The sequence below is a fragment of the Micromesistius poutassou genome (genome assembly GCF_964030765.1).
Source record: "Micromesistius poutassou genome assembly, chromosome: 3".
In the NCBI taxonomy this organism is placed as follows: Eukaryota; Metazoa; Chordata; class Actinopteri; order Gadiformes; family Gadidae; genus Micromesistius; species Micromesistius poutassou.
This window is the reverse complement of record NC_140273.1, coordinates 6,955,122-6,969,234: the sequence shown is the minus strand read 5'-3', so window position 1 is coordinate 6,969,234 and position 14,113 is coordinate 6,955,122. Positions and strand designations below refer to the sequence as shown.

At 44.4% G+C, this 14,113-nt stretch overlaps 1 protein-coding gene across 1 annotated transcript in view; it reads left to right on the top strand.

The window, feature by feature from the left end:
- Positions 1-5,424: 5,424 nt before the first annotated feature.
- Positions 5,425-14,113, top strand: part of grin2bb (glutamate receptor, ionotropic, N-methyl D-aspartate 2B-b) — a gene marked incomplete at both ends in the record, with an annotated part of 75,886 nt that continues 67,197 nt past the window's right edge. The window contains 2 exon segments of the mRNA XM_084465409.1: positions 5,425-5,549; positions 6,050-6,176. Coding sequence (XP_084321535.1) covers positions 5,425-5,549; positions 6,050-6,176 — 252 coding nt within the window.

Sequence of the window (14,113 nt, the reverse complement as noted above, 5' to 3'; positions counted from 1 at the left end):
AAAATAAAAAATCACAATATTTAAAATTTGCATCTTCAATATTAGGCGACTCACTTCTGCTTTGACCGTTACTCAATTCACAATTCTACTTAATCTTAATCTAACGATTTAATCTCGGATGACCTAATCATTTATTCTACCTATTGTTCGAATTTGATATTGTCCAACCTTTGCTACACCTCTACCTTCTGTATACCACATCAAACGTGCATATGACTTATTCGAATAAAGTAAAACCCAGTTTAATTTTTACATACTTATAGCTACCCGAGTCCCTGACCTGTTCATTACTATTTCCATTTTTCTATACCATTACAAAAACAGTGTTATTATATCTATCTAGTTTTTCATTTGTCAACATCAAATCGATACAATATTCCCATTTTCTAATAGTGATTGACTCAGATACCCACCCGTGTTGAAGACATGAGTGGATCTCTGACCCCCATAAGACAGGGTTCGCGAATGTGCTCTATCAGATGGAACACTGTCTCCCTCCCCCAATGGGGGTGAAATACAGCCTGTGAACCTATCCCCCCAAAGGTGCCACAAAGACATGCACGTTCCCGCAGACACAGAGACGCAGGATGTGATTTTCCCATTACTTGTTAACTATTCCCAAATGTCTCGGGGATAGTCTGTCTTATAACTCTTCCATTGCTTTCCTAATTCCTTTATAACAGTCCATGCGTATGGGTGGGCCTTTCCCTCCTTGTGTTACACAATCCTTATCTTTTTCTCCATCTTGCTTGACCTCCCCTTTACTGTCCACTTTCTCATCTCCATTCAACATTTCCTTAGCTGTTCTTTATCTTTCTTCATCTCTCTCCTTCCTTTTGGAACGAGGCTAGCACCAACTTCTCCCTCTCCATTTTCTCTACTTCCTTTTTTCCTTGTTTGTTAACCTTGTAATTCCTTATCATTACCTCCATGTCCCTACACATCACTCCATCAAAAGCTCCTCCCTTTGGCCACTTTGTGCCTGATGTTGCTGTTCTCTTTTCCCACTTCTCTGAGATCTTCTTTATCTCATCTTTAAGCAATGGACAATCTTTACCTAAAATATCCACTGCTGTAGGTGCCATATTTATTTTCTTAGGTGACAAACACTATTTTTTAATACAATTTGTTTGAGTTTATTCTACTCGTTAGTTAAAGCTTTTATCTCTGCTGATTGGAATGTGCTCCCCTCCCACCTTTGCCGATTCTTACTCCTGCTCTGCTCCTGGGCTCTTGCCCCCACCCTTCCTAACCTCTAGCCTGTCCTTTTCTCCTGATCAGACAAAACCAAGGGGCGGTTTACACATCTACTTCAGACAAATCAATTATTACCGATTATATTTATTCCTACTATCGAAGTGCTTTCTATACGCTTTTCCAGCACTTCTCTGTCTTTCCAATTTATTTGCGACAGAATAAAAGAAAAGAAAACGGGCTGCACAAGTCTCCGAGGTGACTTAACCCTACCGCGGCTTGAATGCAGAAAGAAAATGACTTATACAACTTTTTATAGTTTGTCGTAAAACGGTCGAATTTGTTGCACAAGGTTCTGAGTGGAACTAGTCACTAACTCGCCTTTAATTACAAAAAAAAGTTTGACCAGGCGTTATAGCCAGTCTTTTGTTTAAAACAGGAACGGCCAATTATACAAGGTTCTGAGCGACTGCAGAACGTACAGATCGATAGGGCGTTTTTACAGCCCGTCAAAATTTAGATCAACATAAACAAACACTATATGCGAAATTATATAAGGTTCGAAAATATTGCCTACTCTAACATTCCCATTTTCAATTTTGGAATTTTAACTTAATTTAGAATTTTGTTTTGTAGTTTGCCAATACTCAATACTCTGCTGCTTCGTTAGCTAGGCGTAAAGTCCTAGCAGGCTTCTCTACCGCTTGATTCAGTTCAGCTTAGCACAGAGGCGATATCAATTTTTATACTCCCACCTTTTACTAACCAAGTAAGCTTATCTTATATTGGCAGCATCCGTAGAGTTGGTTCTAGTGCCCCCCACAGAACCGATCTCAGACCCTTACTACACGCAAGGCGATATACCTGAGACCTTTAGGCGCTGACTGACATCACTGTCCCTCTCTAACAGAGGCGGCGCCAGCGGGCAGCCCACTTCTTTCCGTCCTCCTTAACTAGAAACTAGCTGTTTTAAAACCGGGGTTAAGAATCCGAAATCTTGATCTACCAGAACTTTTACTAAAAAACCAGGATAAAGAATCCACGACTTCTCCCTCTACCAGAACTTTCCGGAAGAACCAGGATAGAGAGTCCACGACTCCTCCCTCAACCAGAACTTTTTCAGAGAACCAGACTCAAGAATCCAAACCTCTCCCCAGCACTAAAACAACTAATTTCCTCAAGGCCGCGACTGAGGCACACTCCTGACCCTTAACTCCAATTAGGGTTGGTCAGGAGCAACCCTACAATTCTATCCCACAACAGAATCTGATTTCTGGGGGTGATGTAGGGACCTGCGGGCGCTGTCCTATTGGAACTTTTCCACTAATTTGTTCCTCTAGCCGACAGTTCACAGGAATTTCAGGCCTATTAAAACACTGCATCAATCAACATCATCAACAATAACTATCAATTCAAAACCACAGATCCTTTGAGTTAGTAAACCACAGAGCATGTATGGTTAGTGCGCGCACGTCATTCCTCCGCAGGGCTCCTCTCTCTTTTTCTATAACTAATGGTTCGTTAATTGAAGAGTCACTTTACCTGCTGCTTAGCGTTCGGACAGGGCAGGAACAGATCACACAATCTTTCCTATGTAATGATAAGAACGCAGCTTACCTTTTTAAGATGAGTGGCCACTCTATTGTGTGATCCGTCCGGACCCCGTCCTGCAGCCCAGCAGCTGGCGTGCCTCTGTTCTTCAATCCTGTTCGTGACGCCAAATTATGTGGTGGATAAACCGCATTTAACACTATAACTTAAATAAGAGAGTTCGAGGAGACCGGAGCAAGAATGACAGAAGACTTTATTTTTACTCGCGAACAAGTAAGAGCAAAGCCGAGTTGGTTTGACAAAGAACTGGAGAGCTGGTCACGGGCTGCTCCTTATGTATCCCTTTCTGCCCATCAAGAATGTTTGTCTTATCTGGATCTCCTGTACATACATGTCTGAGTTATTTAAGGAGTTGGTCAGTTGTGTCCAGTTGGTCGTTTGCCCCTAGGCTAACCTCAGTTCAACCGATTCTTGATCTCTATCTCATCCTCGCCACTATAATTAAGTCTATCACCAGACTTTTCTGGCTCCACTCCAGGCCACTGTTAGAGAGGAGTGGTGACATGTCTTCTTTAAGCTTCCCTCCACCATTGTTATATTTATATAGCATATAGGCCCAATAAAAAGTGTATGTTAACATAGTAATGTAAGGTAAATTTTCTTCCATAGTTGCTGGTCCAATCTTCCGCACCTAGCCAAGTCTCGAAACCTAATCCGAGAAGGCAGTTGATGGTACATTCCGCTGTGGTATAAATTGTAACAGGTCTGTGAATGTGAGGCTCAATTAGTAAAAGGCGTAGAGTGGCCCCATATATAAATACAATCCATTTACTTTAGTTGTAAATATTGAGGTGAACGGAGGCAGGCTGTATAAACATTAACTAGAAGAATATACCTTTACTACTTGTAGCGCCATTTCTTTGTCATTTCAATCACATAATATCTCCTTTGTTTGTGCAAAAGCAACAAACCAATCGGGATACATTTGTAATCCTATATAAAAAAAAAGTGGAAATGAAAGTGATGTGAAGGGGCTGCTCTTGTTTCCTCGCGCGGCAAATTTTACGTTTTTTCAGAAGAGAATTTATTCATGCATCCAAAATATTATTGAATGACGTGTGAACAGTTTAAATGTCATGTAGGGAAAATATTTATAGTTATATAGTTATGCACATGCGTTTATAAAACCAATGTGTAGCTCACTTATTTAAGTATAAAGTACTAAACTGGCAAACCAATTACATTTGAAATTTACAATAATATGGTTTGAAAAAATGTCTGACACAACGCTCTGTATTAGTCTGTCCAGCGTTTGGGTATTCTGATTTAAAGAGACAATTTATTTTGGACAAGAGACATTCCAATAGTACTGATTTAGAGTATAACAGCCCTTGGACTTTTAACTATACATGTATAACTCCGCTGTACAGGTGTTTCTAATGCAGGAGAAATACAGGTAAATGAACATGATATAAAATAGCTGGCCTGCGGTTAAGTGTAGACGGAAACAAATAACCAAGCTATGAGCAGGAAAATGTTTGTGTAATCAAAACGCCAGTCCCACTCCAGTTGCGGAACTATTTGTGTGAACAGAGCAAACTAAAAGATTCGACAAACAAATCATAAGCCATTGTTTATTACTGTTAACTAGTTAATTGCGCTTCAGAACTGCGAAGGCCGTGCTGTTATACAGAATATCTGCAATACTGGGACTGCGGCCTTGGACCTATGACCAAATCAGTTGTGCTGATATTCGGTGCAACAGCACTTCCCCTGGTGTGATATTGTATGTCTCCTCACGCCTTGGTCTACTGCCTGCTGTTTATATCTTGTACACTATGTGGTGCCTGGCGCACACCCAATGCATCACCTACACAGTTACTGCTACTGTACTGTTAAGTGCTTTAGTGTTTATTACGTCACTCTTATTTTTAAAATTGTTATGTAAATAACATTTATACATCTAATCTTAATCTGGACCTTAAACTAGCCATGACTGTATGTCTTGACAGATTTAAAGTGTATAGAGTGAACCCCCTGATTCAGCTCGAAATCAAACACTGAGATAAATGGTATTATATTTTAAGTATCCTGGAAACATAACCCTCTCTCGCCCCTCTGACGCAAACTGCAAAATCAGTCGCTCCCCACATATCCATACATCCGTGCATCCACAACCATGGCGTTATGCTATAAGTGTCCGAGAGGCCATCGCAACTGCAGACGGAGTTCCACACATTGGTTGTGACATCAGAGAGTATACTAAAAGGCCCTTCCACTGAGAACAATCTTTCGTTAATCTGTGCTTCTGTTTTTCAATCATATTCACGAAGGTATGCTGGACATGTCTGTTCTTTCTGGCAGGATACCTTGGCGGAGGTGTTGTTTAGCTGTTGTTTCCATGGCACCCCTTGCATCTGTGCGATCTGTATGGCTTTTCAGTGGGTATGCATGAATCTCTCTTGTCTGTATTGAGACCTCACGTTCACCAGAACACCACCATCAGGACCTGTATCAGCGGTGAAGTGAAGGGCTGGACTCTCAGCAGACTCAACCGCTTAGAGACCTGCTTCAAAAATCCAAGGACTCTTACCCTTTCCCCGCATTGAAGATGCCATCGACCGAATCACATGGTCACAGTGTTTCAGTTCACTTGACCTAAGTAGTGGCTACTGGCAAATGGAACACAAACTCAGACCCAAGACGGCTTTAACCATCAGCCAAGGACTCCGGCAGTTTTGTATGTTGCCCTTCGGCCACTGCAACGCCCCCGCCCCGTTTGAGAGGCTGATGGGGAGGATACCGCCAGGTCTTCCAAATGAGCAGTTCTCTCCTAAGAGGACTGCTCTATCTTGTGTGCGCCAAGATGACACCAGGGCATACCCCTCCCTGGCTAGTTGCAGAGACTGATACCTACTTTTGGGGGCCAGTCTGTGTGACAGGGGGGTGCAACAAGTTTGTGTGCCAGGGGGTTGTTACCAGGCCTGGCTTGTCCCAGGCCAAGGACGAGGTGTGAAGCAGAAACTGGTGCCCAAGGACTTGTCCCAAAGGGTGCTATTGGCAGTCTGGGCAGGTCATGGGGTGGCCAAGACAAACTGCGTCAATGGTTTCACTGGGCTGTCACGAAAGTCACTGAAATCTGCCCTCCTGCAGCACATTCTTGGTCCATTTCCCACCTTGGACAAGGGGAACTGCTTTATCCTTGCGGCCATCGCCTATTTCGGCCAGAAGCCTAAGCAGTCCCTTACCAGAGCACTGCTAACACAGAAAAGCGGCTGGTGTTTGAAATACTCTGTCTGTTCAGGGCCCCTGAGCAACTACACAGTGACCAGGGGCAGACCATCAGGGTGCAGCTGTTTGCTGAAGTGTGCCAGTGCATGGGTGTGAGGAAAACCAAGATGACACCCCTCCACTGCCAGAGGGATGGACTGGTAGAGTCGGATGCTCGCAACACATCTGGCTATTGTCACCTTATGACACCAGTGAGACTGGGATCGTCACCTACTGCTGGTCCTGTTGGTGTACAGGTCAGTGGTGCAAGAAAGTTCTGGGTGCACACCAGCATCATGTTCAGGAGAGAGCTGCAGGCCCTCTGGACTTGCCCTGCAGGTACAGCTAGTACATGCATAACATAACATTGGATGTCAATATTTTGTGGGCGTATGACCCTTGTTGTCTGTCCTTTTCTCTTCTGGAGAGGTGTCTGTGTACAACCCATCTAAAAAAGCAGTCGTAGTTTAATGTGTTTTCCCATCATCAAAACGCAGGAAGTGTGAGCAGGAAGGAAGAGCAAGCAGGAAAAGCGATATTCAGTATGCGAGTTCATGAAAATGGAAGTGATTTTCTGAAAGGGGTCAGGTAAGTGAAAAGGAGAGTAAAACAAAATCCGAAAGATGCCGGTTAGACAGTCGAAACGCCAATAGAGGGCGCCATTTGATTTAATACAGAAAGGTTTCCTTGACAATTGTTGAAGCAGCGCTCAACATTGAATTATTTCAGCTTTCTCTCTCTCTTCTTCTCGCTCTCTCTCTCTCTCTCTCTCTCTCTCTCTCTCTCTCTCTCTCTCTCTCTCTCTCTCTCTCTCTCTCTCTCTCTCTCTCTCTCTCTCTCTCTCTTCCTCATATATCTCTCTCCCCCCATTGCCCTCTCACTCTCTGAAGAGCAGGAGGAGAGTTGAGCTCAGTGTAGTTGTGAGTTGTGCTGTGTGCTCTACCCAAGACCAGAGGTGTGCGTCTTTCTCCGGCGGTCCACCATGCAGCCCCACTGCCTCGTCTCACTGCTGCCCTGGTGAAGGTTTACCGCTAATCTGAAACGAAACGGGTGTGCACGGCCACGTCTGAGCAGAGCAAGAAGATGCAGGAGAAGAATTGAACAGTTGCCGAGAGGCTTGGGGAGAAGGAGGAGAAGAAGAAGGAGAAAGAGGGGGTTGTCACCGGCCAGCCCCCCACCCTGTTGGCCCTCTCGATAGAGCAAAAACGGAAGCCTTTGGAGTATTCCATTTTTTCTTTCGTTTTATATTTTTCTTGTTCCTCATTGCAGTGCTGGGAGGCGCTCTATCTTGCCATTTAGTTGCTCTCTCCATCATTTGTCTCCTCATCTATTTCTCTATTTACCTGGTGTACAATTTCCGCTATTTATGAGTGGGAGAAAAAAAAAGGAGTTTTTTATTTTCCTTAGAATTTTTATTTTCTCCACTCCCTTTCCTCTCCGTCTCCATTTGGTGCCATTTCTATGTATCTTTCTATCTATCCTCTCCACATCTTCCTTATCAAGTCAAGCTTCAATCCGACGTGACATCAACTTGGACTGATTCTTCTTCAAAGAAAACAGCAAAAACTAAAAACTCATCAATGACACCTTTTTCCCCTCTTTCCCTCCCTTTTGGTCTTTCCAAACTCTCCCCACTCTCCAATGCATCACAATATCGCGGGACCCTTTAATGTTACACTAGGTAGGTTAACTATTGTTTAGTGTCCGTCTATCTGTCTGTCTGTGTGTGTATTTGTGTGTGCTTTTACGTATACATAAAACACACATCAACACACATACACTCGTACACTAAACTGTCTGAAAGGCGATTGGTCAGCGAGTTAATTTAGCACAGGTCTCACCTGTGTGACGGCTTTTAGATCGTTTTTTTGTACAATCTTTGCTGGGATTTGGCCCAAATTAGAAAACTATTATGTTTAGCATTTTCTGGCAGCCTGATCTTAATTGATAACCCTCTTATCAATGAGGTATTAATTTGAAATTAAATTGGTCTCTTGCCTTCAGTCAATGAGGATCTAATATACTGCTAATGACCTTTTAAATGCATTTATCTTTTTGTTTGTTTTGCACATCCTATCATGTGGCTGCACCATAACCAGTCATTTTCTTTCCCTCTCCGCTCTCTAAAGCTCCTTTCTCTCTCCCGTTCCATCTTTGCGCTCTAATTCTCGTTCTTTCGCTCTCTCACCCACAAATACATCCACACCTACACTTTTGGCCTCCTCCCACCTCCAAGACGTCTACACACATTTCACCCTGTTCCCTAACACGTACCATCACTTAAATCCTCTACTGAACAGACTTCCATTGTTTGTCCATATCTTTCCATTCAGCCACTTGTCTCTTTGAGGTTTTTCTACCAGAATTGACAATTTTCCATCCCAACATCTCTCTCCTCTGCACCTAGTGTTCAAAGTCATCCCCCCTCTCTCTCTTTGTCAGACTAGGATGAGCCGTTGGCAATGGCTGGTGGATTAACAGGCTACTCTCATGTTTCTCCGTGGCTTTGAGGCCTGACAACACAGAGTGTGTGTGTGTGTGTGTGTGTGTGTGTGTGTGTGTGTGTGTGTGTGTGTGTGTGTGTGTGTGTGTGTGTGTGTGTGTATGTTGTAGTTAGAGAAAGACTGACAGGCAGATAAGAATAGATTAGCATCCAAGCTCATCAGCCCCCTTCTTCCCTCAGCCCCCCTCTTCCCTCATTTCTTTCACCCTCTCTCTCCCTCCCCTATCTCTACTTCTTCCCCCTCATCACATGCTACCTAACGTAGCCTGGTAGAGATGTTTAAAACAGACCACTGCCTCATCTCCATACAGCCGGTGGTTCTTTACAGACCGCCTATCCATCGTTAACATCCACCCACCCATGGACATCAATCCGATCCTAGGCTGTGTGTTCAGGACCAACTAAGTTCCCACAATAGTGTAGGTTCCAGCGACCCCCTCCACCACACGTTAGCTATGGACGTATAAAGGGGGTTCATAAAGGCCTCATGTGCTTCTAATGTGCGGATATGGGGGAAGGAGGCGTCATGATGGAATATACAGGAGGGCTGCCTGGGCTCTGTGTTTGCTTCTGTGTCCCCACCTCCGCTGCTCTGTAAACACCTTGAACACAGCCTATAAGTTATGTGTTAAAGAAAAGAGTGTCTTAGGTGAGTAGTGAAACGTTGTCGTGCTCACTCCCTCACCGACCGCACATGCATGAGAAGACTCACCGAAAGAACGATGGTGTGTGTGTGTGTGTGTGTGTGTGTGTGTGTGTGTGTGTGTGTGTGCTTATGCCCATGTTGCCAGTGCACGTAAGCACACATTAAGGTGTCAAAGTGTCGGGTGTCATGTTGCATCTGAGCGGTGTTTGGCAGCATGCCGTTGGTGCTCGTTGTATTCTGCATGAACTTGTGTGCTTGCACAATGGAACACTTCTTTATCGCCCTTCAGCTTGTTTAGGGCACGTCTCATATTTATATATATATATTTGATGTATTGATATATATTTGCACCATTTAACACACTGCACGTCAGTACCTGCATTTTTATTTTTGCATGCTATTTTCATTCATCTGGTTACATGCTAAACAACATTTTGTTGTCATGGTAATCTGTGCAATTCAATAAAGTTGAATCAAATGGAATGTTATATATAATGTTCATTGTTTGGTTTATAAAAAAATTGGAAGGACTGAATACAAACTTTATGTGGATATATATAGACAAATAATCGTAACTGCATTAAATCCTGGTTGCCTGTATGCACTTTACATGATGCATTCAATGAGCTAAGTGCAGGGAGTGTATACCCAGACAGGGCTGCAGATGTGGCCATTATCGTTCTCTGCCTCTGGTTCTTGTGGTTCTGCTTGAGGTTCATTATTTGGCCACTGTTGCTTACTCATAACATTACTCAGACGGCTAGCCTGCCGTGCTGTGTTTGGTCCCAGAAACAGGCTCTTAGTGGGGTTGACTCACCGCACAGGTACACACACCACGGCTCACACACCATGGCTCACACAAATCTCTTAAATAGCATGGCTCTGTGACACGCCGCTGTTAGCCGTGATGTTCTGTGTTGTGATATAATTCAGCAGTTACACTGTATGTGCTACACATTTCTTGGAAAGAATAAAGCCCTGTGGGACTCACTTCAAATGTAATGCTGTTACCATTAGCTTTTATTTGAAACATAATTAATGTTGCCATGGGGAAGAGTTTAAAACCATTGATCCAGAAAATAATTAAAATGATTTAATTAATTATTGAATCAAATATAATAAACTAAATTAATCAATTTAGGATGCTAATTTTTTCGGTATCCTCTGTGAGGGTGCCTATAAAATATTTTTATTAAAACTTAACAAATGGATATCTTCTGGCAATATTCTCAGAATTCCCAGGCATTGAGGTAATATTTCAACGTGTGAAATCTCCACACTCATTCCAACATGAATACAGATACACAGGGCATGTTTGATTTCTATGGTTTCTCAAAAAGCCCTGATTTATGCAAACACATTTTACGCATTTACCCACAGTGTACATTCAAATGGCAAGGAGGAGAAGGATATGATATGACATGGAGAAAACAGTATCCAGTCAGTCCTCTAGATAAGAGATATTACAATGTGTATATGGTATATATTATGAAAGCATTTTTGGTATATGCTTAATTCATTTGAACACTGACAGTGGTCGGATGAGCGGGCGGTAGCTTAGTGAAACTTGATGGATGTGAACAAAGTGAATAAGAAATGCATGACTGGCATGCTTCTGTACAACCTCCCCAAAACAAAATGGAGAACAAGAAAATCATAGCATGTTGATGAAGTACAGTTTGTTTGACTTGCTGTGCTTTGATCTCGAAGCAGTTGGTATCTGTACCCAGCATGAATGTTTCAACCCTCAACCCTCCCCCCCCCCCTTTCCTCCTTGCCTTCTCAGACTTGTAAAGGAGGAGGGAGCTGAAGCAGGCTGCCAAAACAGCCTACCATGACCGGCTAAGACAGCTGAAGGCAGAGCGGAGCGTTGCGTGGCAGAGAACCCAGAGGACTGGCTCACTGCTCGTCCTCCCTCGTCTACACATCTCCAAGGCAACCGTTTATCACACCTTCTTGCAAGACACGGCGTTCCACGGAAGCGGGAGATGAAACCGACAGAAAGAGACGATTCAAAGAACGTCCCTCTGTCGGCCTCTCGTCTTCTTCAACGCGCACCTTTTTTTCCCTCACACACTAAAACCTGACATTTTTTGAACGGACGGAGGACATTCTATGCTTCAAGGCCCGTCGGGGAGGGAGCAATAGCAATAGTGCCTCAACAAATTTCTTTGGGCCGTTAGTTCCTTGTATTGAAAAAAAAAAAGCAAAGGATTTCCCTGAAAGACGTTGCTACGACTTCTCTAAATCCACACAGAGCTCCTGCCACACAATAACACTGTTCACCACGCCAGGTGCTCCCCCCTCCCCTCCTGGGCCGCTCCCTTCTCCAGCTTCCCCTGTCCACCCCCCCTCCCACCCGAGGCTATGAGAGGAGGATCTGAGCACCAGGCAACACCATCATGCCAGCTCTGAAGCCCAGGGAGGAGATCTGGGCTGGCAATGTACAAGGTAGGCCTGGCTCTGTGGTGACCCTTCCCTCCCTTCCCTCTCCTGCCTCGTTGTCTGTACTGTGCAGCAGGCCTATAAGAGACACACGTGCACGCACACACACACACACACACACACACGCATGCTTGCACATACACATGCTCGCACACACATACTCATGCACACACGCGCATCATGTACACCCACACACATGCACGCACACACACACACACACACACACACACACACACACACACACACACACACACACACACAACACACACACACACACACACACACACACACACACCTTTCTGTATGGCTTGAGTATGAGCCAGCCACTTTCTGAGCTTTTTAGAATAGCAATAGCATTTTTTTTAGAATAGCAAAGACAGGGAATAACATCAATCAGGCTCAGACCCACAATCTACACAGAGAAAATGTGTATAGCTAAGATAACATAGAGGTTATGATTACTGCTGTGTTAGCTCGAACATGTGGTGTTCACATGGGGTGTTCACATGGGGTGTGTTGGTTTTTAACGAACACCATTTCCCGTAAGTCCAAGTTTATCACAACCTAAACATCACTATCATACCTATAAGCTGACTCTATAAGGCAAACATGCATCGTATGTAGCATATAACAAAGAGTAAACCCTAACCTCAACCTGTGTGTCCTTATATCAATGTGAGAATGAGAGAAGACATGGGCAAAAAACAAGAAAGAAATCTGTATTTCCTCTTGCACGCTGTGTCTAGTCGGGCCTTGAGAAGGGGCCTAGTGTTGCGATAAGGCGCAGGGAGGCAGGAGCTTCAATAAGCCCATCACAAGTACTGAGATGTGCTGCTTCAAAGGGGAACCCTGGCCCAGACAACAGAGTGGGGAAGATCCACGCTATTATTCCTGTCCTCTCACCAGCCTCCAGGCAGTCAACAAGTCAGCCATTCAGCAGTCAGCCATTTAGCCATCCAGTCAGCTTCCAGCCAGCCAGTCATCCAGTCACCTGCCAGACAGTCAGCCATCCGTTCAGCCGACCAGTCAGTCAGCCATCCAGGCAAACAGGTGGTAAGCCATTCATCCAGCAGGTGGTCTGCCAGCCATCCGCTCAGCCATTCATACATACCAGCCAGTCAGCCATTCAGCCATCCAGTCAGCAACCTGTCAGTCATCCAGTCGGTCAGCCATCCTGTACACCAGACACCCAGTCAGAGAGTCACTCAATTCAGTCCAGTCAAGTCAGTTAGTCAGCCAGCCAGCCCAGTTAGTCTGCCAGACTGTTATGTCCGCTATCCAGTCCGTCAATCATTCTGCCAGCAAGCCAATCTGTAAATCTGTTGGTCAGCCAGCCAGCACAGACAGTTGATGCCAGATATCCGTGAGTTGAATAGAGAAAGGGTTTGAAAATAATTGTATTTCTAAAGGAATAGGGACACGGGAAAGGAAAATGGATTAGGATAAAGAATAAAAACGTATTTTAAATAAGCTATGATTTTGTTTTTAAACGTATGCTTCTGGCCTTATGGATTCTACTTAAAGGTATTGTGTGTAACATTTCTGCATTAACATATTAAAAAGAGAAAATCATATTAATGGTAATGGTGCATTTATTTTGATCGCCTGTCAATGGTGCCATCCCACTTTGTCCCATAACTACAGGGGAAACCTGCTTAAACCTGGTGCCCTCACCCATCTCATACTGCATCGTCTCCGAAATACAATCCATGTTGCTGTTCCCTTACTGGCAAGAGAAACGACCACGAGAGAAGGGCAGACTCAGTTATCATGGCGTCACTGGGTGCAGACTGGCGGTACGGCCCGTTCTTTGATTTCATGCTGTATCCGGAGTGGTACCGGCACCCGAAGGGCCCCGCGGGATGGTTGTCAAGGCGATGACATTGGGCCCCACAGACGGGCGGTGGAGCCAATTTACGGTTCTGGCCGTCATTTGACCATCTTTCCAAATGTTGACAAAGTCCTTATATGGGATCAGCTTCCTGGTGTTCATCCTGCAATGAAGGGAGAGAGAGAGACACAGGGAACACAAGAAAGTGAGAGAGGGATGAGATAAATGCTCCCTTCTCATCTCATAGTCTGTGAGCAGCATCAAGAAACTCTGACCGTGCAGAGCAAACACAGCAACCGGCACATCGGCTGTTCAGGAATTAACTGAAACACGTTGCCTGAGACAACACCGTGAATCCCCAGGGCCTTGCATTACCACAGACAAAAATAACCCCAATTCCAAACTCCTCTTCCTGCTGCCTTTTCCATAGCTTCTCTTGTGTGACATTGAGAGAACGTGGCAGAACCAAAAATAGAACTAAACAAGCGTGTGAAAACAGCCCCTACCAAAAATTCACCTCCTCACTAGTTGACAGGGTAGCTCACCTCACGTGCTCAGAGGTTGAGTCTTTTCCCACGACATGGGGAACATATTGAATGGAATAAGCCATCTCCCTTTCCATTTGACACCAATGGCTAAACCAACCTACAACTGCTGTGGTACCAAACATGTG